The 18,242-nt window shown below is 39.9% G+C and overlaps 1 protein-coding gene across 2 annotated transcripts in view; it reads right to left on the bottom strand.

Annotated features, from left to right (window-relative positions):
* The window catches only part of LOC308394606 (OX-2 membrane glycoprotein-like), a 36,431-nt gene extending 19,098 nt beyond the window's left edge, over window positions 1-17,333 (bottom strand). Inside the window, exons 1-3 of one of the 2 annotated variants that reach the window (XM_080879006.1) lie at window positions 17,301-17,333; window positions 12,899-12,954; window positions 7,300-7,638 (exon numbers count right to left, since the gene is read on the bottom strand). In XM_080879006.1, coding sequence (XP_080735132.1) covers window positions 7,300-7,638; window positions 12,899-12,953 — 394 coding nt within the window. In that variant the 5' untranslated portion in view covers window position 12,954; window positions 17,301-17,333. Of the gene's footprint in view, window positions 1-398; window positions 593-7,299; window positions 7,639-12,898; window positions 12,955-17,300 lie in introns of those variants that run through there. The other variant, XM_080879007.1, reaches the window with a different exon arrangement.
* Window positions 17,334-18,242: the final 909 nt, after the last annotated feature.

Genomic DNA, 18,242 nt, shown 5'->3' with positions numbered 1-18,242 from the left:
CTGTAGTCCAGTGTATTTAAACTTGACTTTATTGTTAAAGCCATCATTCACTCTGTGACCATAGTGCTTGCTGTAGGTGGCAACATTTGTCTCCACATCATGTGAGATTTTCTGCCATGTGACCTGAAGGACGTCTTTAGTCTCCAAGAGCTGACAGCTGAATTCAGCATCTTCTCCCACTGCTGCCAGCACAGTCTGCTGTGTTTGGATCACTGCTGTTAGAGCTGCATGGAGAAAATAAATGAACGGTTAGATGTGAGAATGAGGAAATATTAGTCAGTGAAAGAAGCAGCTTTTCTTAGCTTATCTTTTTATCCTTATCCTGACATGAAGTCAAACATTAACATGATAAAAAAAACAATCAGCATCAAAGAGAAACACTGGTTACTGTTTCCTACCTTTTGGAAGGACTCCACAGACAAAAAGTAGATAGACAAGCACACAATATGTCATTGCTGTTATAAAGTGTCAAAGTTTGAGATGAACCCGAGAGCTCTGTGGATATAAAAAGATGTCAGGTTTGTATTGAATAAATATATGCATGTACTACACAGAATTCTGTGCAGACATACAACACAATGACTGGCGAGTTTTAAAAACACAACTTCAATTAAAGAAGATACTTCTGTTTTCATGGTTTTCTTTCTGCTTTTTCTCAGGGCTTCTGTAAAAAAAAAGTTAAGTATGAAGTTTCAAATTACAACGGCCACAAAAAAGTGGAAGTGAAAACGTTGCTATTTGCATTTCTCGCATTCCTCATCTGAATCAGATCCTCAAGACAAGATTACAAATAACAACACCTCCGCTTCGCTGGAATCCTTATTTCAGTGTCTCTGCGAAGTTAAGATCTGGATGGCCTCAAATTTCTCGTGATCATCTTGTGATCATCTTTGGACCAAGCTGCAATTCTAGTACCCCGGATCTTGACCTGCGCAGTTTAGCACCTTTTGTTAAACTGCATGCAAAAAATTTGGGGGTTATACGAGATAGTAAGTTTACCTTTGAGAAACAAATTGACTCTGTTGTATAGTCGTCCTTTTTTAAAATTGAGGCTCTTATCCAAGGTGAAATCCTTTTTATCTTTTAAAAACCTAGAACGAGCAATTCACGCTTTTATCTTATCTCAACTGGACTACTGTAATTCTCTATATGTAGGTGTTAGCCAGTCTTGTCTAGCACGGCTCCAGCTGGTCCAGAATGCTGCAGCTCGTCTCCTGACACGTTCAAAGAGACACGAGCATATTTCCCCAGTGCTCGCCTCACTTCACTGGCTCCCAGGCCGCTTTAGAATTAAATACAACATTTTGTTGTTGACTTACAAAGCACTGAACGGTCCGGCTCCAGAACATCTGTCTGACTTACTGCAGCCATATATACCCCCTAGAGATCTAAGATCAAGTGATCTCTCGCTCTTGGCCACTTTTAAGTCGAGGCTGGTCCACAGAGTTTACTGGGAATTTGTGTTTGTGGCACCGAAAATGTGGAATGATTTACCTCTCCACATTAGAAAGGGCCCGACCATCAGTCTTTTCAAATCCCATCTTAAAACACATTTATTCTCACTGGTTTTCGACACCGCATGAGAGTTACCTGTCTGTCCACCTAATCATCTTTTATCAGGTATTTGTTATTTATGTTATTTGTTACTGTGTAATTTTTTTTTCCTTCTTTGTACAGGTCAACATTTTGTTGTTATTATATGTGCTATATAAATAAAGTAAAGTAAAAGTAAAACCTCAGTAAATAAGTTTTTAACAGGAATGCATGGAAAAAAATTCAAATAAAGTATTCATCCCATCAGGTATGAACTGGTTTTATCTGAACTGCACACACTCAGACTCTCAAATGACAAACCTGGTTTTAAAGCCTGAGAAGATGAAATGTATTAATGTAAATCAAAATGCAATTTTTAATTAAGGGAGAGATTAATGGACAGTGTCCGTGTCAATGAATGCCATCGGTGGTTTGTCAGAGATAATATTCTCATTTTGTAACTCTGTCACAGCGCATTACCTTCATTAGATAGTTGGAGGATCGAGGGTCTGCAGAATGACACGCAGATTGTAAAATCTTCTGTGTATCTTGTTTCATCCCTGGGGAGACGCCACAGTTTCATTCCTTCATTAACGCTCAGCTTGTAGTTTTTATCACTCTAATGCATAAGAGTCCTCTGATTGCAGCACATGTATGTAGATGAAACATGTTGCTTTCACTATATTAAAGGAGAGGAAATGTTCAAGTCTGAAGTCACAAAAATCTGCTGTTCCAGTTCCTCCTGTAAGATGGACTAATATCACTAAATTATCCATTTAGCCCTACGACAGACTGGCGAACTGTCCAGGGTGTACCCTGCCTCTCGCCCTATGACAGCTGGGATAGGCTCCAGCGCCCCCCGTGACCCTGAAAATGATAAGCGGAAGCGAACGGATGGATGGATATCCATTTATGACTGTTACATGCTGTTGTTGTGTGGCCATTGCCTTGAAATACGTGAAATATCCATCCATCCATCCATCTTCATCCGCTTTATCCGAGGCCGGGTCACGGGGCCAGCAGCCTAAGCAGAGAGGCCCAGACCTCCCTCTCCCCAGCCACCTCCTCCAGCTTATCCGGGGGAATACCAAGGCGTTCCCAGGCCAGCCGAGAGATATAATCTCTCCAGCGTGTCCTGGGTCTGCCCCGGGGCCTCCTCCCGGTGGGACATGCCTGGAACACCTCACCCAGGAGGCGCCCAGGAGGCATCCTTGTCAGATGCCCGAACCACCTCACCTGATTCCTTTCGATGTGGAGCAGCAGCTGCTCTACTCTGAGCCCCTCCCGGATGGCCGAACTTCTCACCCTATCTCTAAGGGAGAGGCCAGCCACCCTTCGGAGGAAGCTCATTTCCGCCGCTTGTATCCGCGATCTCGTTCTTTCGGTCACTACCCACAGCTCGTGGCCATAGGTGAGGGTAGGGACGTAGATCGACCGGTAAATTGAGAGCTTCGCTTTTACACTCAGCTCCCTCTTCACCACGACGGACCGGTACAGCGTCCGCATTACTGCAGCTGCAGCCCCAATCCGTCTGTCGATCTCCGGCTCCCTTCTCCCATCACTCGTGAACAAGACCCGAGATACTTGAACTCCTCCACTTGGGGCAGGAACTCATCCCCGACCCGGAGTGGGCACTCCACCCTTTTCCGGCTGAGAACCATGGCCTCAGATTTGGAGGTGCTGATCCTCATTCCCGCTGCTTCACACTCGGCTGCGAACCGTTCCAGTGCGAGCTGGAGGCCCTCACCCGATGAAGCCAACAGAACCACATCATCCGCAAAAAGCAGATGACGTGAAATATATTATTATTATATTAATGAAATAATTATGTATTTTAAATACAGTTGGAAAATGCTTCAAACATTGATAAGAAGAATCCACACAATAAAACAAACAAACAAACAAACATGTCCCAACAAGCAATTTAAGACAGGACAGCTTTACTGTCAGTGTGCGAGGACAAAGTTACAGCAAACATCCCTCCTGGAATGAGGCATGTGATTAGCAAAATATGAAAAGACATTATTTATCATCCAACAAAAGGTTTAAGATTTAACATTGGATCTCTAACTCTTTCTCTCTCTCTCTCTCACACACACACACACACACACACACACACACACACACACACACACACTAACAAATCAGCTAAAAACATTAAGCTTGGTGGTTTTCATGTGACCATCATGAGGCTTATGCGCAAGTTCACTAAGGAAGCTCTGTAGTCACACGTCTGTCTGCTTCCCGGGTGTTTGGCAGCTAATGTAAGTTTTACATCACTTCCACTTTCCCATGCTTGTCAAGCTGGTTGTGACATCACGGGTCTAGTCCAATCAGCACTCAGCCCTCCTTCTTTAGGCCAATCAGCCTTCACTCCATGTACTTAAAATCTCACTGCGCATCTGTGATTCTTCTTTTTAGATGCCTTCGTACAACCCACCTCCTCCCCATCGCCACCACCTTTCACTCATCTCTGTCAGGCGCCATTCAAGCCTCCATCTTCATCTCCACCACCAGCATCTATACTCTGGGGGTCCTTCCCTAATCGCTATCACAGCTGTGATTGTGTTCTGCTGCGCTGGACCATCGGAGTCTAACCACCAATGCATGAACTAGACGCGTGGTTTCTCTCTCTCTGTCTTTAGCTGTTGGTCACATTTATTTGCAAGTCAGCTGCAGGTTGATGATCCTAAACTATTTCAGCCGTCACACGCTGATGTTGAACTCCACCCGCTGCATCATATCTGCACCTAAATGGCAACTTGAAACAATACTTAAATCTTCATTTCATACATGTAAAGTGACACAATGCATCATTAATGATATATCAGCATCAATGATAACTGAATAATAATAATAACCTGTCGGTAAACTATTAACATAATCACATCAGTGGTTTATAACACAAAGATGTTTTTAATCTCCAGTCACATCAACAATACATTTGTTCAGCACTGCTCAAAATTCAGTCTTCCTGCTGCTTCTGATGAGAACATCAGGTTGTTGTCTTGGTGATTTCTCTCAAACGCTCCTTCGTTTCTGACCTCGCTGCCCTCTGCTGTGAATAAAGATGCTTCAGTCCTTCAATGAAAATAAGAAATAGTTTTATTTGATCACATGATTAAAGTACTCTGAGAAATAGCCTGGACAGAGGAAAGTGAGCAAAGTGTTTAAGTGTTTGTGGTTGGTGTTAGATTAGGCTTGAAATTAAAATGATAACAGAGGACTATGGACACTTATTAGAAGAAATGAAAAATGAAAATAAAAAAGAGCCCGAAGGAAGATTAAAAAATGTCAACAGTGCAGAAAAACAGTATAAAGAGTGACTTACTCCTGACTGTCTCTGATCTTAGTTTCAGATGTCTTATTTATCTTGAGATTCCTGTGTGAAAAACGGAAAAATTTTAAAACAGTTAAAGCTGCAGAAACATTTACAGGGAGTGCAGAATTATTAGGCAAGTTGTATTTTTGAGGAATAATGTTATTATTGAACAACAACCATGTTCTCAATGAACCCAAAAAACTCATTAATATCAAAGCTGAATGTTTTTGGAAGTAGTTTTTAGTTTGTTTTTAGTTTTAGCTATTTTAGGGGGACATCTGTGTGTGCAGGTGACTATTACTGTGCATAATTATTAGGCAACTTAACAAAAAACAAATATATACCCATTTCAATTATTTATTTTTACCAGTGAAACCAATATAACATCTCCACATTCATAAATATACATTTCTGACATTCAAAAACAAAACAAAAACAAATCAGCGACCAATATAGCCACCTTTCTTTGCAAGGACACTCAAAAGCCTGCCATCCATGGATTCTGTCAGTGTTTTGATCTGTTCACCATCAACATTGCGTGCAGCAGCAACCACAGCCTCCCAGACACTGTTCAGAGAGGTGTACTGTTTTCCCTCCTTGTAAATCTCACATTTGATGATGGACCACAGGTTCTCAATGGGGTTCAGATCAGGTGAACAAGGAGGCCATGTCATTAGTTTTTCTTCTTTTATACCCTTTCTTGCCAGCCACGCTGTGGAGTACTTGGACGCGTGTGATGGAGCATTGTCCTGCATGAAAATCATGTTTTTCTTGAAGGATGCAGACTTCTTCCTGTACCACTGCTTGAAGAAGGTGTCTTCCAGAAACTGGCAGTAGGACTGGGAGTTGAGCTTGACTCCATCCTCAACCCGAAAAGGCCCCACAAGCTCATCTTTGATGATACCAGCCCAAACCAGTACTCCACCTCCACCTTGCTGCGTCTGAGTCGGACTGGAGCTCTCTGCCTTTACCAATCCAGCCACGGGCCCATCCATCTGGCCCATCAAGACTCACTCTCATTTCATCAGTCCATAAAACCTTAGAAAAACCAGTCTTGAGATATTTCTTGGCCCAGTCTTGACGTTTCAGCTTGTGTGTCTTGTTCAGTGGTGGTCGTCTTTCAGCCTTTCTTACCTTGGCCATGTCTCTGAGTATTGCACACCTTGTGCTTTTGGGCACTCCAGTGATGTTGCAGCTCTGAAATATGGCCAAACTGGTGGCAAGTGGCATCTTGGCAGCTGCACGCTTGACTTTTTTCAGTTCATGGGCAGTTATTTTGCGCCTTGGTTTTTCCACACGCTTCTTGTGACCCTGTTGACTATTTTGAATGAAACGCTTGATTGGTCGATGATCACGCTTCAGAAGCTTTGCAATTTTGAGACTGCCGCATCCCTCTGCAAGATATCTCACTATTTTTGACTTTTCTGAGCCTGTCAAGTCCTTCTTTTGACCCATTTTGCCAAAGGAAAGGACGTTGCCTAATAATTATGCACACCTGATATAGGGTGTTGATGTCATTAGACCACACCCCTTCTCATTACAGAGATGCACATCACCTAATATGCTTAATTGGTAGTAGGCTTTCGAGCCTATACAGCTTGGAGTAAGACAACATGCATGAAGAGGATGATGTGGACAAAATACTCATTTGCCTAATAATTCTGCACTCCCTGTATCAGGAGAAAATGCAACACAGACACGTTTTAATAGGATTACCTGTTGTGAGATTTTGTTCTATGATGGACAAAGATGAGTGCAGCAACACAACTAAAGGCAACCAGCAACACAGAGGACAGAATGACTGAAATCCTGATTGCTTTTGAGAAAACAGAGGAAAGAAGGAAAAATTAATTCAAACATAAAATAAAAAAAGATGGAAAAAAACTGAACTCAAAAACATACAAATGTGAATTCACCTAAATTTCTGCGTTTAGATCCAAAGTCTTCATCTAGACCTGGAAAAAAAAGGAAACATTACAATCACAGTGTAATCATCAATTATAAATCAGTGACTTTAAAAGAGTTTCTCACCATCACCATCATCATCATCATCATCACCATCACCACTACCATCATCAGGAATCGTCACCATCACCTCTCTGTGAGGAGCAGAGAGCACTCGTGCTGCACATCCCACCTGTGTGCTGTGTTTACGTGAACCTGAGAGCACAGCTGTAGTGGTGACAGTGAATGTAGCGTTGGTGTTGGACACACTGACAGTGTTGTACTGTGAGAAGCTGAGGTCTTGTTGTGAGACACTGAGTGTTACAGTGGGAGCAGGTCGACCAGTGGCTGAACAGGAAACAACCCACTCTTCAGTAGAGTTTGACTCTCTGACATCAACAACAGGTTCATGCAGCTCTGTGAAGGATCAGGAAATATCATCACATCACTATATTATTTTTAGTCTCCTCTTGTTGGTTAAAGAAGGTAAAAGTTCTTACCATAAACTCGGAGGCAGGTTCTACCTGTGAAGGCTCCTTCAGGATAAGTGTTAAACAGACAGCGATAGCATCCTTCATCCTGCTCTGTTACATTCCTGATGACTATGGAGCAGTTCTGTAGTCCAGTGTATTTAAACTCAACTTTATCTGTAAAGCCATCATTCACTCTCTGACCAAAGTACTTGTTGTAGGTGGCAACATTTGTCTCCACATCACGTGAGATTTTCTGCCATGTGACCTGAAGGACGTCTTTAGTCTCTAAGAGCTGACAGCTGAATTCAGCATCTTCTCCCACTGCTGCCAGCACAGTCTGCTGTGTTTGGATCACTGCTGTTAGAGCTGCACAAACAAATAGACATGTGAGGCATGAGCACCAAGTGTGTGTCTGCTACTTATCAGCTGCAATAAAACCTGTAGGCATCTCACTGTAAAGTTTTTCATAATCACGTTTTGAGTGTATTTTCTATTTCTTATGTTATATTGGAAGTCTGTTTACTTCTTGTTTGGTTATTATTAGTAAGGAGTTAGTTGAGTTTCAGTCTAGTTTAGGTTTTATCTATGTCCCCGTGTTTGTCAGTCTTTTTCTGTATTTTGTGTCAGTCTTTCATGTGTTTCTTGTCTGCGTGTTTCAGGTTATCAAGCTTGTCTTCTCGTGTCCAGTCTCTCCAGCTTTCCTGCTTTATTTCGAGGAGTCCAGTGTTTCCATGTTCAGTGTGTTTTGTTTTACTTCCCCTTGTGGCGTAATGTTCATTTGTATCAGCCGTGTCTCCACTTCCCTCGTTACCTTTGTTTGGATTATTTCATAGTTATGTTGGTTGCATGTTCCTGTCCAGTTTCATGTCCATGTCCGTTGTCATCATTTTCATAGATAGTTTTAGTTTTTCCCAGTGTAGGTTTTAGTTTTGTTTCGCCCTAATGTCATCTTGCCTGGTTTTCTGTTTTTTGTGTCAGCCACAATAAAGGCTCACTTTTGGTTAAACTTCAGCACATTTCTCCTGCGCCTGCTTTTGAGTCCGTTCCTTAAACACACGGCCGCTCAGCTGTGTCAAATGTTAAAAACGTTGCCCCTTCAGTGGTCCTCTAGAAGTCTGGGGCCCGGTTCTCCTTCATGCTTGCTTCATAGGGTTTTTTTTAATTAATTTGTGCTTCGTACACAACAGCATTGGTACAATTAATGTTAAATATTCTTTTATTCTCCTCAACTCTAAAACTATACTAAAATATAACGACAGCATCCATCTTGTCATAAAACGACTAAACAGCTGATACATGAACAAAATAACTCACAAGCTTTCAAATTTGAGCATTTTTATTTCCTTGAAATCAGGTTGCCCTCATGTAAATGTGTTTATTTACATTCATTCAAGGAGCTCCCAGGTGTTAAATTCAAACAGGACACCTGACAAACAAAAAATGTCATATTTAACGATATGTTCACATTTAATAATATCCAGAGTACCTTTTAGTTAGAATCACTGCCTTGTGGTAGGTTTGCCTCAGCCAAATGGTTAAGGTGTGGTTTACATCCATGTCTGTCCACTTATGGTACAGTATACACATGTAGTCAGTTATAGCCAAACACCTTTGATTACTGAATTACGTTCACTTCATTAATGAAGTGAATGTAATTCACATTTGTCTGAACATTTGTCTGAGATTAACTCTTTGGGGTCTTTACCTTACAATATAACATACTTGAGTCAAAATTTGTTGACTGTTTAAGTGGTGCCACATGATTAAAACTGAACAGATCTAAAGAAGATGTTCCTGAACTTTGGGTTTATTCGAACAGGACGGATGGATAACCACAGAACTTTTCCCCATATGATAACTACAACACATAATAAATTAAGACAGATTACTGTCCCAAACTTAAAGATAAAAGTTCATTTACTGGACTTGTTTTGTCAGTGAAGAGCAAAGTACAATTAGAAGTGCTTGTTCTGATGAAAAGTTAAACTGTAGCAGCGTAGTGAATAAGGATCTGTGTCCACGAATCCTCAGCAGTGACAACACTTACATCATAGTTCAAAATCCTTAATGCACATCTTTCTCTCCACGGGGTTCAAATGCTCTTAGCTGTTTAAGTAGAGGAAAAAGTCTGACATATTTCACGGCCATTAAATGTTAGACAAGACTCTGAAAACGAGGTTACGGTTACAAACAAAAACCTCTGCTTGTGCGCACAGACCCTAAATCACAATAAATAAGACAATAGTAAGACAAATTACTACAAAGTGACACCAGAGGCTGGAGAAGAGCAAGCATAAAGTGACACATTGTGTGTGCACAATTTCTCTTGTTACCACTCTTCATATACCAGTGTGACAAAGTCCTGAATGCAGCCTGCATGTTAGTCCATCAAGGTCCATCTGAGCTTTAAATAAATCTCAGGCTCAGCCATTGAGACTAGTCGCAATTTATTCTGAGGAAAAAAAGAGAAACAACAACACATTTTTAAAAAGTTTGTATTTTTATAATTTTTTTACTTTGAACATAAACAACAGAAACAAAAAAAGGATTAGGGCTGTGCGATATGACGATATATATCAGATGACGATATAAAAATTTCTATCGTTTCATATTATACACTATTGTTTGTTTTGTGCTGTTGCAAAATAAACTGTTTACGGCAATATTTTTTTCATGGTTTTGATGGTCACTGTAGTTGCTATATTATTTCTTAAAGTCCTCTCCTTCTCTTATACTTACAATAACCACACTATGGACGGACACGTGACTGTTTTTACGCATACTTTCGTTACCAACAATGACGGTAAAACCATCGTGTGGCTCCGCCGTCCACTTGTTTATTTTCCACAAAAACCTTTCACAATAAAGCTCAAGTTTCTGTTGAGACTTTTCAAAATAAACTGAAATGATATACATTATTCTCAAACATAAAATTTCAGAATATGCATCAAACAAATGACCTCAAATAAAAACATCAAGTAACTATAAATGGCGCTTACAGTCACCACGCAGATGAAGGCACAGAGAATACCAGCATGGCCAGCAAGGATGAGGCAGAACCAGCTAGCTCCAAACAGAAGGACCAGTCAAAACAAATCGAGGACCTTATTGTTAAACGAGAGGCTACCTCTGTAGCATGGACATGGTTTGGTTATGAAAAGTCTGACACGCCCCAGAAAACTGTACTATGCAAATTATGCCACAAACTGGTCCCCACCACCACTCAAACACGACAAACCTCTTTAACCACCTACACAAGAATCACATGAAAGAGTTTCGAGAGAGTTTACGAATGAAAAGCAAAAAAGAGCCGTCAGGTGCTCAAAATAATCCTTAGACTCAAACGTTAGAACAGGCTTTTCCTCACAGCACACCGTGTAATAAATACTCAGAAAGAAAATGGCAGCCGTTTAAACTCATGTCTAAAAATGTATAGTTTCACGCATTGATCAAAACACTCGACTCCAGGTCGAAACAGGACCCCAGCTGAAAACACTTCACATAAGTCGAGTTGCCCGAGAATCACAGAATTTACAGAAAATGCACTATTTTGTGATATATATCGTTATCAGGAGAGAAATGTCTTATATTGGGATGTGAGATTTTGGTCATATCACGCAGCCCTACAAAGGATTATAATTCATGTAGAGTTGCATACACATAACACCATTCTGTTGCAACAAAAGCAGTTTATAATTAAAGTAACATACATACCTTGAAAAACTAAATCAACCACAACATTAAACTCACCTTGTTTCTGTAGAGAAGGTGATCAGGGTTTTTCTTCATTTCCTGAGACCAGCTGCTCTGGATCATCACCAGCTTGTATCTTCGTCTTTTTTTTCACACGGGGAAGTCTTTCCTTTTCTTGGCCATTGCTCTGCACTGGAAAACCAAAGTGTGTGATCAAAGGTGAAATAAGGGATATTTTTCCACTGCAGGACTTAGAGTGCTTCAAGTAGTGATACCTGTTGATCCATTTCTCAAATAATCTGTAAGGATATGGATTTTTAAGAAAGATACAAATATCTCTGCTTATATTTGGCTAAAAGCTTGATATAGACACAACAGTTTATAATATGTCAGGATCCCCCACAAGGCATATAAAGCCCCTGCACACCAGCACTGCGCTTACATTATAGTTCAATCAATAAATAGTTATTATTGATTTATTATTGAATTCTTTTAGTAATAATTATTAGTATTTAATCACATTAGCACAGTGGGTAACAAAAATATTCCACATACTAGAAATGCTGCTCAGCATTTCATAAATTACATTTTCAACAAATGTTGGAGTAAAAACACAGTTACAGGGAAAATGTGTCTGTCTGTAAATATTAACTAAACATTTCTATGTGCTACAAAATAGACATAATTGTAAATGTGCTGAGGTGAAACTATACTTTCAATAATATTACCACTACAGCCTGCTAACCACCGAAATAATCTATGCTGGTCAGCTAGCTAAAAGTCTTTACTTTAGCAGCCCAAATCAGAGGCTAACATTAGTAATACCCAGAGAGACACAGACAGCTAACTATAATATTTATGAAAACTGGTTCAGCCACTGAAGGACAAAACCGGTGGTATCACAGTAAAAATTATTTTTAACATTAATTAAAATGGAAAGCTTAAGTCATGTTAAACCTAACTAACGATTATTTAAAAAATGAGTCAGCAAAATATTCCTGACTTGTCTGGAGACAGCCGAAACCAGTTAACAAATAAATTAACAATTCTTTCTAAATAAAAATACGTGGTCTTTTGAAAAACATTATTTTAATAAAAGAAAACATGAGTTTTAATACTTACCACAGAGATTTTAAGGCTCTTGCACTTACTTTTCACTCCTTTTCGGGTTCTTTTTCCCCACAATGCATTGCAGTAGTTGAGACATACAGAAAAATACCTGTAAATGACTAATACGGAAAATTCCTTCACGTTTATACAGTAGATTGTACTGTATTTTTTTTTTTACAGTGTATAACAATCAAGTGGACCAGTACAGCATAAGGTCCACTTGGGAAAATAAATCTGTTGGCCATTTTTCTTGGCTTTCAGACAGTAATTCTGATTACTACAGTTCTGGACAGGACAGGGAAAAAATAATGATAATAGTAATTCTTAGTTGTAGTATGAAAATGGCCTATCTCATATTTTGTTATCTAACATAAAAAGTGGGAATCAATTAAACATTATGTTTTTACAAAATGAACAATACTCATACTGTACCAAACATCTCCTGACTGCTGAAGATTTTAATGAATACTAGAATGGTGTATTGGGTATACTCCAGTGATAATGTTGTAGAGTAAAAAAAAATATGGGAAGAGAAAATTAATTAACAAACATGTTCATTAAACCAGTATTAAGAACAGTTTTTTCTTCCGTGTGGAGCATCAGCTGCAGTAAACGCTTAATGAAAATAATCCATATTCACAGAAATAAAATCTAATGTCTCCACTGTTCGTATAGAATCTCTCATGGCTTCAGATGAAAAACAAAAATCATACTTGTGACCTCTTTGAGATCAGTTTCTAATAATTACGAGTGAAACGTTTTTTCTTCACCCATCCACAAAACAGCTTTAAAAACAAAACGGAGAATAGTGAACACAGCTTACCTTCAGAACAGACCATTAGAAGAGAAAGCAAATATACAATTGCACCATCCGCCATGCTGTAAAGAGAGTAACACGAGCTGTTTCTATAGTGTGCGTTTGGTATTTTAAAGACATAAAAAGAAAATTACATTAAGTGGTTCTTACATATGAGGTGGGGGGGATTCCACGCAGTTGTGGAATTTTTCTGTGTTGTTTTTGCTCACGTGTAGTGTTGGCTCATTTTTTAGAAACTTTATTTCACCACAGCAGCAAGTTTATTTATCCCAGGTAGATAAAAATAACCCATATTCAGTCTGTAGTGAACGTTCCGATGTATTATTAGGGGCAAATTAAGAAGAAAAAAAAATTGATGTTGAGAATAAAGTTCAAATCATGACATGCCTACAACGCCTTGGGATTGTCACGAGGTGTTCTCTGTGAAGAAAAACCCCTTCTAAAACCGGAAGATCAGTGGAGGATTCAAGGCAATAGAGAATATAAAAACTAAGTTTCTAAAAAATAAATTATTTCACATGAAAACAACAATAAAATCCCCGCAGGGGCAAGGCTCCGAACTCCGCTATCCTGTGCTCAACGTTCGTGTCTCCTGTCTCGTTGTCTCCCGAGATAGGACGTCCTTCTGTCACTGAACTGCTCACCACTGAGGCTGTTTCTCAAGACTAAATACAAAATCTACAGGAATTATGTACAGATTTAGTTCTTTATTATAAATGATCAGGATAGTGATGGTAAATTTGATTCTTTTTACTGAATTGAGTTTTAATGAGTCACTCACCAAAGTGAATCGGATTTTTTGCGTCATTTGATTCACTGAGTCAGTTGACCAAAGAGTGCAAAAAATGTACATTTTCACTCAAACTTAATTTGTTTCTCTTTTCATGTAAATCCTACTGCTAAGATGAATGATTCTAAAAGAAAACAACTATTATATAGAGCAAAAAAGAGCAAAAACATTTCTAAAATTAAGCAATTTCCTATCAAAATTGCTTAATAAACATTTATTTATTTTTATTTTATTTTGTTTTATTTTTATTTTATTAGTATTTTCCTTAAATGTGTTAAATATATATTTTCTCATCTAAATGTCCACTGAGCTGTGAGCCAGGGGGCAGTAATGCGCCTTAACATTCGTTGCCAACCAAGAAGAAGAAGAAGCTGTGAGCCAAGAGGGAGGGGGTGAGTGAGTGAGTGATTCGTTCGCTCTGTGGTCGTGTCCAAATTCATGGGCTGCATCCTCCTGAGGCCGCATTTGTAGACCGATTACGGCATAGCGACGCGCCGAAGGCTGTCCAAATTCGTAGACTCCTCCGAATGCAGCCGACAAATGCGTCCTCCTTTTCCCCGAATTTGAAGGATGGGTCGGGTGTGTCCTTCGTGGCCTACCATATCCCAGAATTCATAGTGCGGCCCAGCCAAACTCCAGTTTCCAACAATGGCGGCCGCTACTAAGTTTTAAAATTACTCATACTAATCTTTTTCGGTCACAAAATAAACTTTTAACATATTTTCAGGCGAGAAAGTAGTTGTGTAAACATCAAATATCTGCTCGGTTTATCAAGATATCGCATATTTGCAAAAGTGCTTCGACGTTTTCGGAGGCGTCTGCTACCCACCAGCTCGATAGCTCGCCGGGAGCTCGAGGGTTACTGATGCGGCCGAGAACGGCACAACTCCCGGCACATCATTTTCAGATCACCGTGGACTTTCGCTGCTCGGGTTAAACGTAATATATAAGTCACTTAGACAACCTCAAAATGTTATTGTTGGGCTTTTTTCAGTTTTGTTTGTTCGTCAGTAAATCGGTTTGGCTGAGATTAAAGTTATTAGATTAGATTAGATAAAATAAAACTTTATTAATCCCCCGGGTGGGTTCCTCCTTGGTTTTTACACAGCTGACTAAACGTCAAACAGAAAACTGATTAAACAGAAGTATGAGACAGTCGAGAATTTACGCCAGTGTCCTGTTATATTTTAGATAGCAAGGAGCAGATGGCTGAGTTTATTAAACTCCACCGAGACAGCGGTGACGCTAATTTGAAGGCTAGACCGTCCAATTTCCCCAGCTGTTTACTTCCGGCCTACCCAACCTTCTGAGGACCCGGCCCACGTAGACCGCGAAGGCCGGGTCCTCAGGAGGATGCAGTCCATGAATTTGGACACGACCTATGATTCAGCACAGGAAGGAGGGGGTGAGCGAGTCCTGAGTGATTCGCTTACGCTTATGATTCAATACAGGAAGGGAGGGGGTGAGTAGCTCAAATGTGCTGTTAGCATGTTAGCAGAGCGATGCTACTGTGAACCGAGGAGCTATTTTCTTGATGTGAGCTTCTACTCAGGTTTTTTTTCTTCCATTTAAGAGCAGAAATTTTTTTGTTACAATACTGGATGTTGTGTTTTTCTCCACAATTTTAATTATAAGCTAGATACATTGCTGCTAACAGCAACAGGGACGAGTCACTGAGTCAGTTGGGCTTGTGAATCATGATTCATGAGTTAGTAAAGTGATTCTCGAATATTGAACGATTTGTTCATGATTCGCGCATCACTAATTCAGACGTTATTCTAAGTTTCGCAAACCGTTACTAAATCCGGCCCCAGATACTACTCTTAGAGCTGAATTTAATTTTCCACTTAAGTTGCAGACTTGCATTTTTTTTCATTGGCTGACAATACTGGAATATTTCAGTCAGCTGGGGCCCATTATCAGACATCACGCGCACAGAGACTGCGTCATCTCAGGGTTTTTCTCTTTCCTCTGCCACAGGTCTGAGTCTCTCCCTCCCTCTCTCTCTCTTTCACACACACACGCACACACACACACGCGCTATCACTCGTGCTTCGCAGACTTACCCGGAAACTTCCTCTTGCAGTTTCCTGTCTAGTTGCTTAGTTTAGTTTCTCAGAACTAGATTTGCGTGGATAGCCTGAAACTGATGACTTATTGTGTGGTTGGTTCGCGGTCTGCTTCTCGTTTACATTTTGGCTGGGGCACCCATCTCTGTTTTTTTGTTTTTCTTCGTCCATTTTAGTAACTATCGCTAAAAGCTTGTTGCATCTGTCCTTTGAGACATTAAACGACATCGTACAACAACACGTTCTCCAACACAAGCTGACTCTAGCCTGGAAAGATCGAGCGCTGATGTCTCCTGACATACGAAAATTTAGGCAGACTGACGGTCAGCTGCTTCTTTCTGTTGTCAAAACGGAGTCAGAGGTTCGATTTAAATCAGACTAGTTTGCTTTTTTTGGCTGGCTGTACTGACATGCTGCAATAGTATTTTAATTTGAGGCTTTCGGTCTCATCCTTGTTGAACGTAAAATTTAAATAACGTCACTCCGAGTCTTTAATAAGCTGCCAATTTGAGAAACTTTACAGCACGTTAGTCATTATTATCCCCTATTCACTGTACAGCGGAACATCCCGAAGCACTTCAGGCTTATTAACACTCTGAGCCAGAGTTTAACAAGCTTAATTCTGTGCTGCTGTTTCTGTTGCAGTCCTAAATTTTAGTGTTACAATATAACAGTAGCACCCAACCCAACACCACAACTGAAGGGTGTCATGATCTGGATGTATGACTGGAAAATTTCTAGTGATGGGATTTCCGGCTCTTTTTAGAGAACCGGCTCTTTCGGCTCCCAAACCTGTGCTCAACCTCAAGAGGAAAACCTCTTGAGGTTGTTTTGTTGCTTTAATTAATTTATTATTAACAACAACATAAAATTATGCACAAAAGGAATTACTAATGTAAAAACACCCTGTGGTTTTATTTATATATGTTTATATATAAATATATGCGGTGGCCCCTTGAGACAAAGCACGTACAAACTCCAAAACACATTTCTAGCTTTAACTGAACTTCCAAAACAGAGCTACCTAGATCACTTAAATTACACAATTGAAAGCATAGGTGTATTGTTTGTGAATTTATACACAAGCACTCATATATATTCAAATAATTTAAAAAATGTTCATTTACCTGTTACTACCACACACTACCACACAACACTGCGCCTAGCATCCTGGAGCACTTCTGTTGTGTTTTGTACGTACTTCGGAGTTTTTAACTGTTTTGGAGTTTTTACGTGCTTTGTCTGTAGGGGCCACCGTAAATATAGTTTTATTTATTCACTCCACATAAAATGTAATAAATAAATCATATGATACAATAACCAGCTATTTACATTTCAACTTTTAACTATTTAATTTTCAGCTTTTTCCTTTTAAACAAATTTAAAGTGAAACAACACAAAACATTGCAAACCACAACACAATTAAATATAAATTAAAATATGAAAACTAAAAGAACATGCATATTCTCTGTCATATAGGCCTGCATGAATAAACTTTCTGAATCCTTTATCATCCGCAACCGAAAATAGTTGTGGATGATTACTATACCTTTCTAATGTGACGTTGTTGTCCCTGGCTCTCTTTCTCTGTCTCTCCCTCCAGCTCTGTTCCTGTGCTACTGCTAATGTAACTACTGCCCCTCCCACCTCTTCCCAGCGTAAAGCACAAGGCTCGCATGCGTGCGGAGTGAAGCGGAAAAAAAGTGCGAGAGAGGGTGAGAGAAAGAAAAACAAAAATCCACGGCTCCCAATAAGGAACCAGCTCGCCTCGTTCACTTCAAAGACTTGGCTCTAAGAGCCGTTTCATTCACGACCGACACATCACAAAAAATTTCATCAGGCACCTGAGTTCCTTGGTCTGCACCCCTGGGCGGAGCCAGCATCTCTCCTGCAATCCCGCACACCTGAAGCTGATTCTGGGTAATAAGGTTGAGGTTTTAAGGTCCACTCAGACTCTCCTTTGCCGCCAGTTTGTCATCGACTTCACGTTGGTGTCTGTTTTGGCAGTAGGTTTTGACTAGTGATGGCCAAATGAAGCTTTCTGAAGCACTGAAGCTTGTATCGAAAAACGGTTCATTACTCGAAGCTTTTCAACACAGTCCTCTCTGGTGACATCTGGTGGCCAGAAATATGAAGCGCAGCTTGAATCCACAAAATAAAACCAACTGCTTCATTATGATTGCTCACTCTACAGAGTGGAATTCTGTCTGATATTGGGCCGCTGTTGTGTTGCTTTGAACGTGTATTCTTTGGTGGTTAAAAAAATGTGTTTTATTTGTTTAATAAATAATTTTGATCAGTAAACTCTCCTTGTTTAAACATGCGCCATGGTTTGGTCTTCCTTTGCTTGTGACTTCTTGATGTTGGTAAATACAATAATTGAAAAATACCACATTACATATAATATACATATAATAAGGTACAACACATTATGGAGTAGGCTTCTGCTGTGAGGTCCTGCCTCCATGCACTTGTGCATGTGCTAGACGGG

Source organism: Rhamphochromis sp. 'chilingali' (genome assembly GCF_963969265.1).
Source record: "Rhamphochromis sp. 'chilingali' genome assembly, chromosome: 3".
Lineage (NCBI taxonomy): Eukaryota > Metazoa > Chordata > Actinopteri > Cichliformes > Cichlidae > Rhamphochromis > Rhamphochromis sp. 'chilingali'.
The sequence above is the reverse complement of the archived record's forward strand: the minus strand, read 5'-3'. Positions and strand labels throughout refer to the sequence as shown.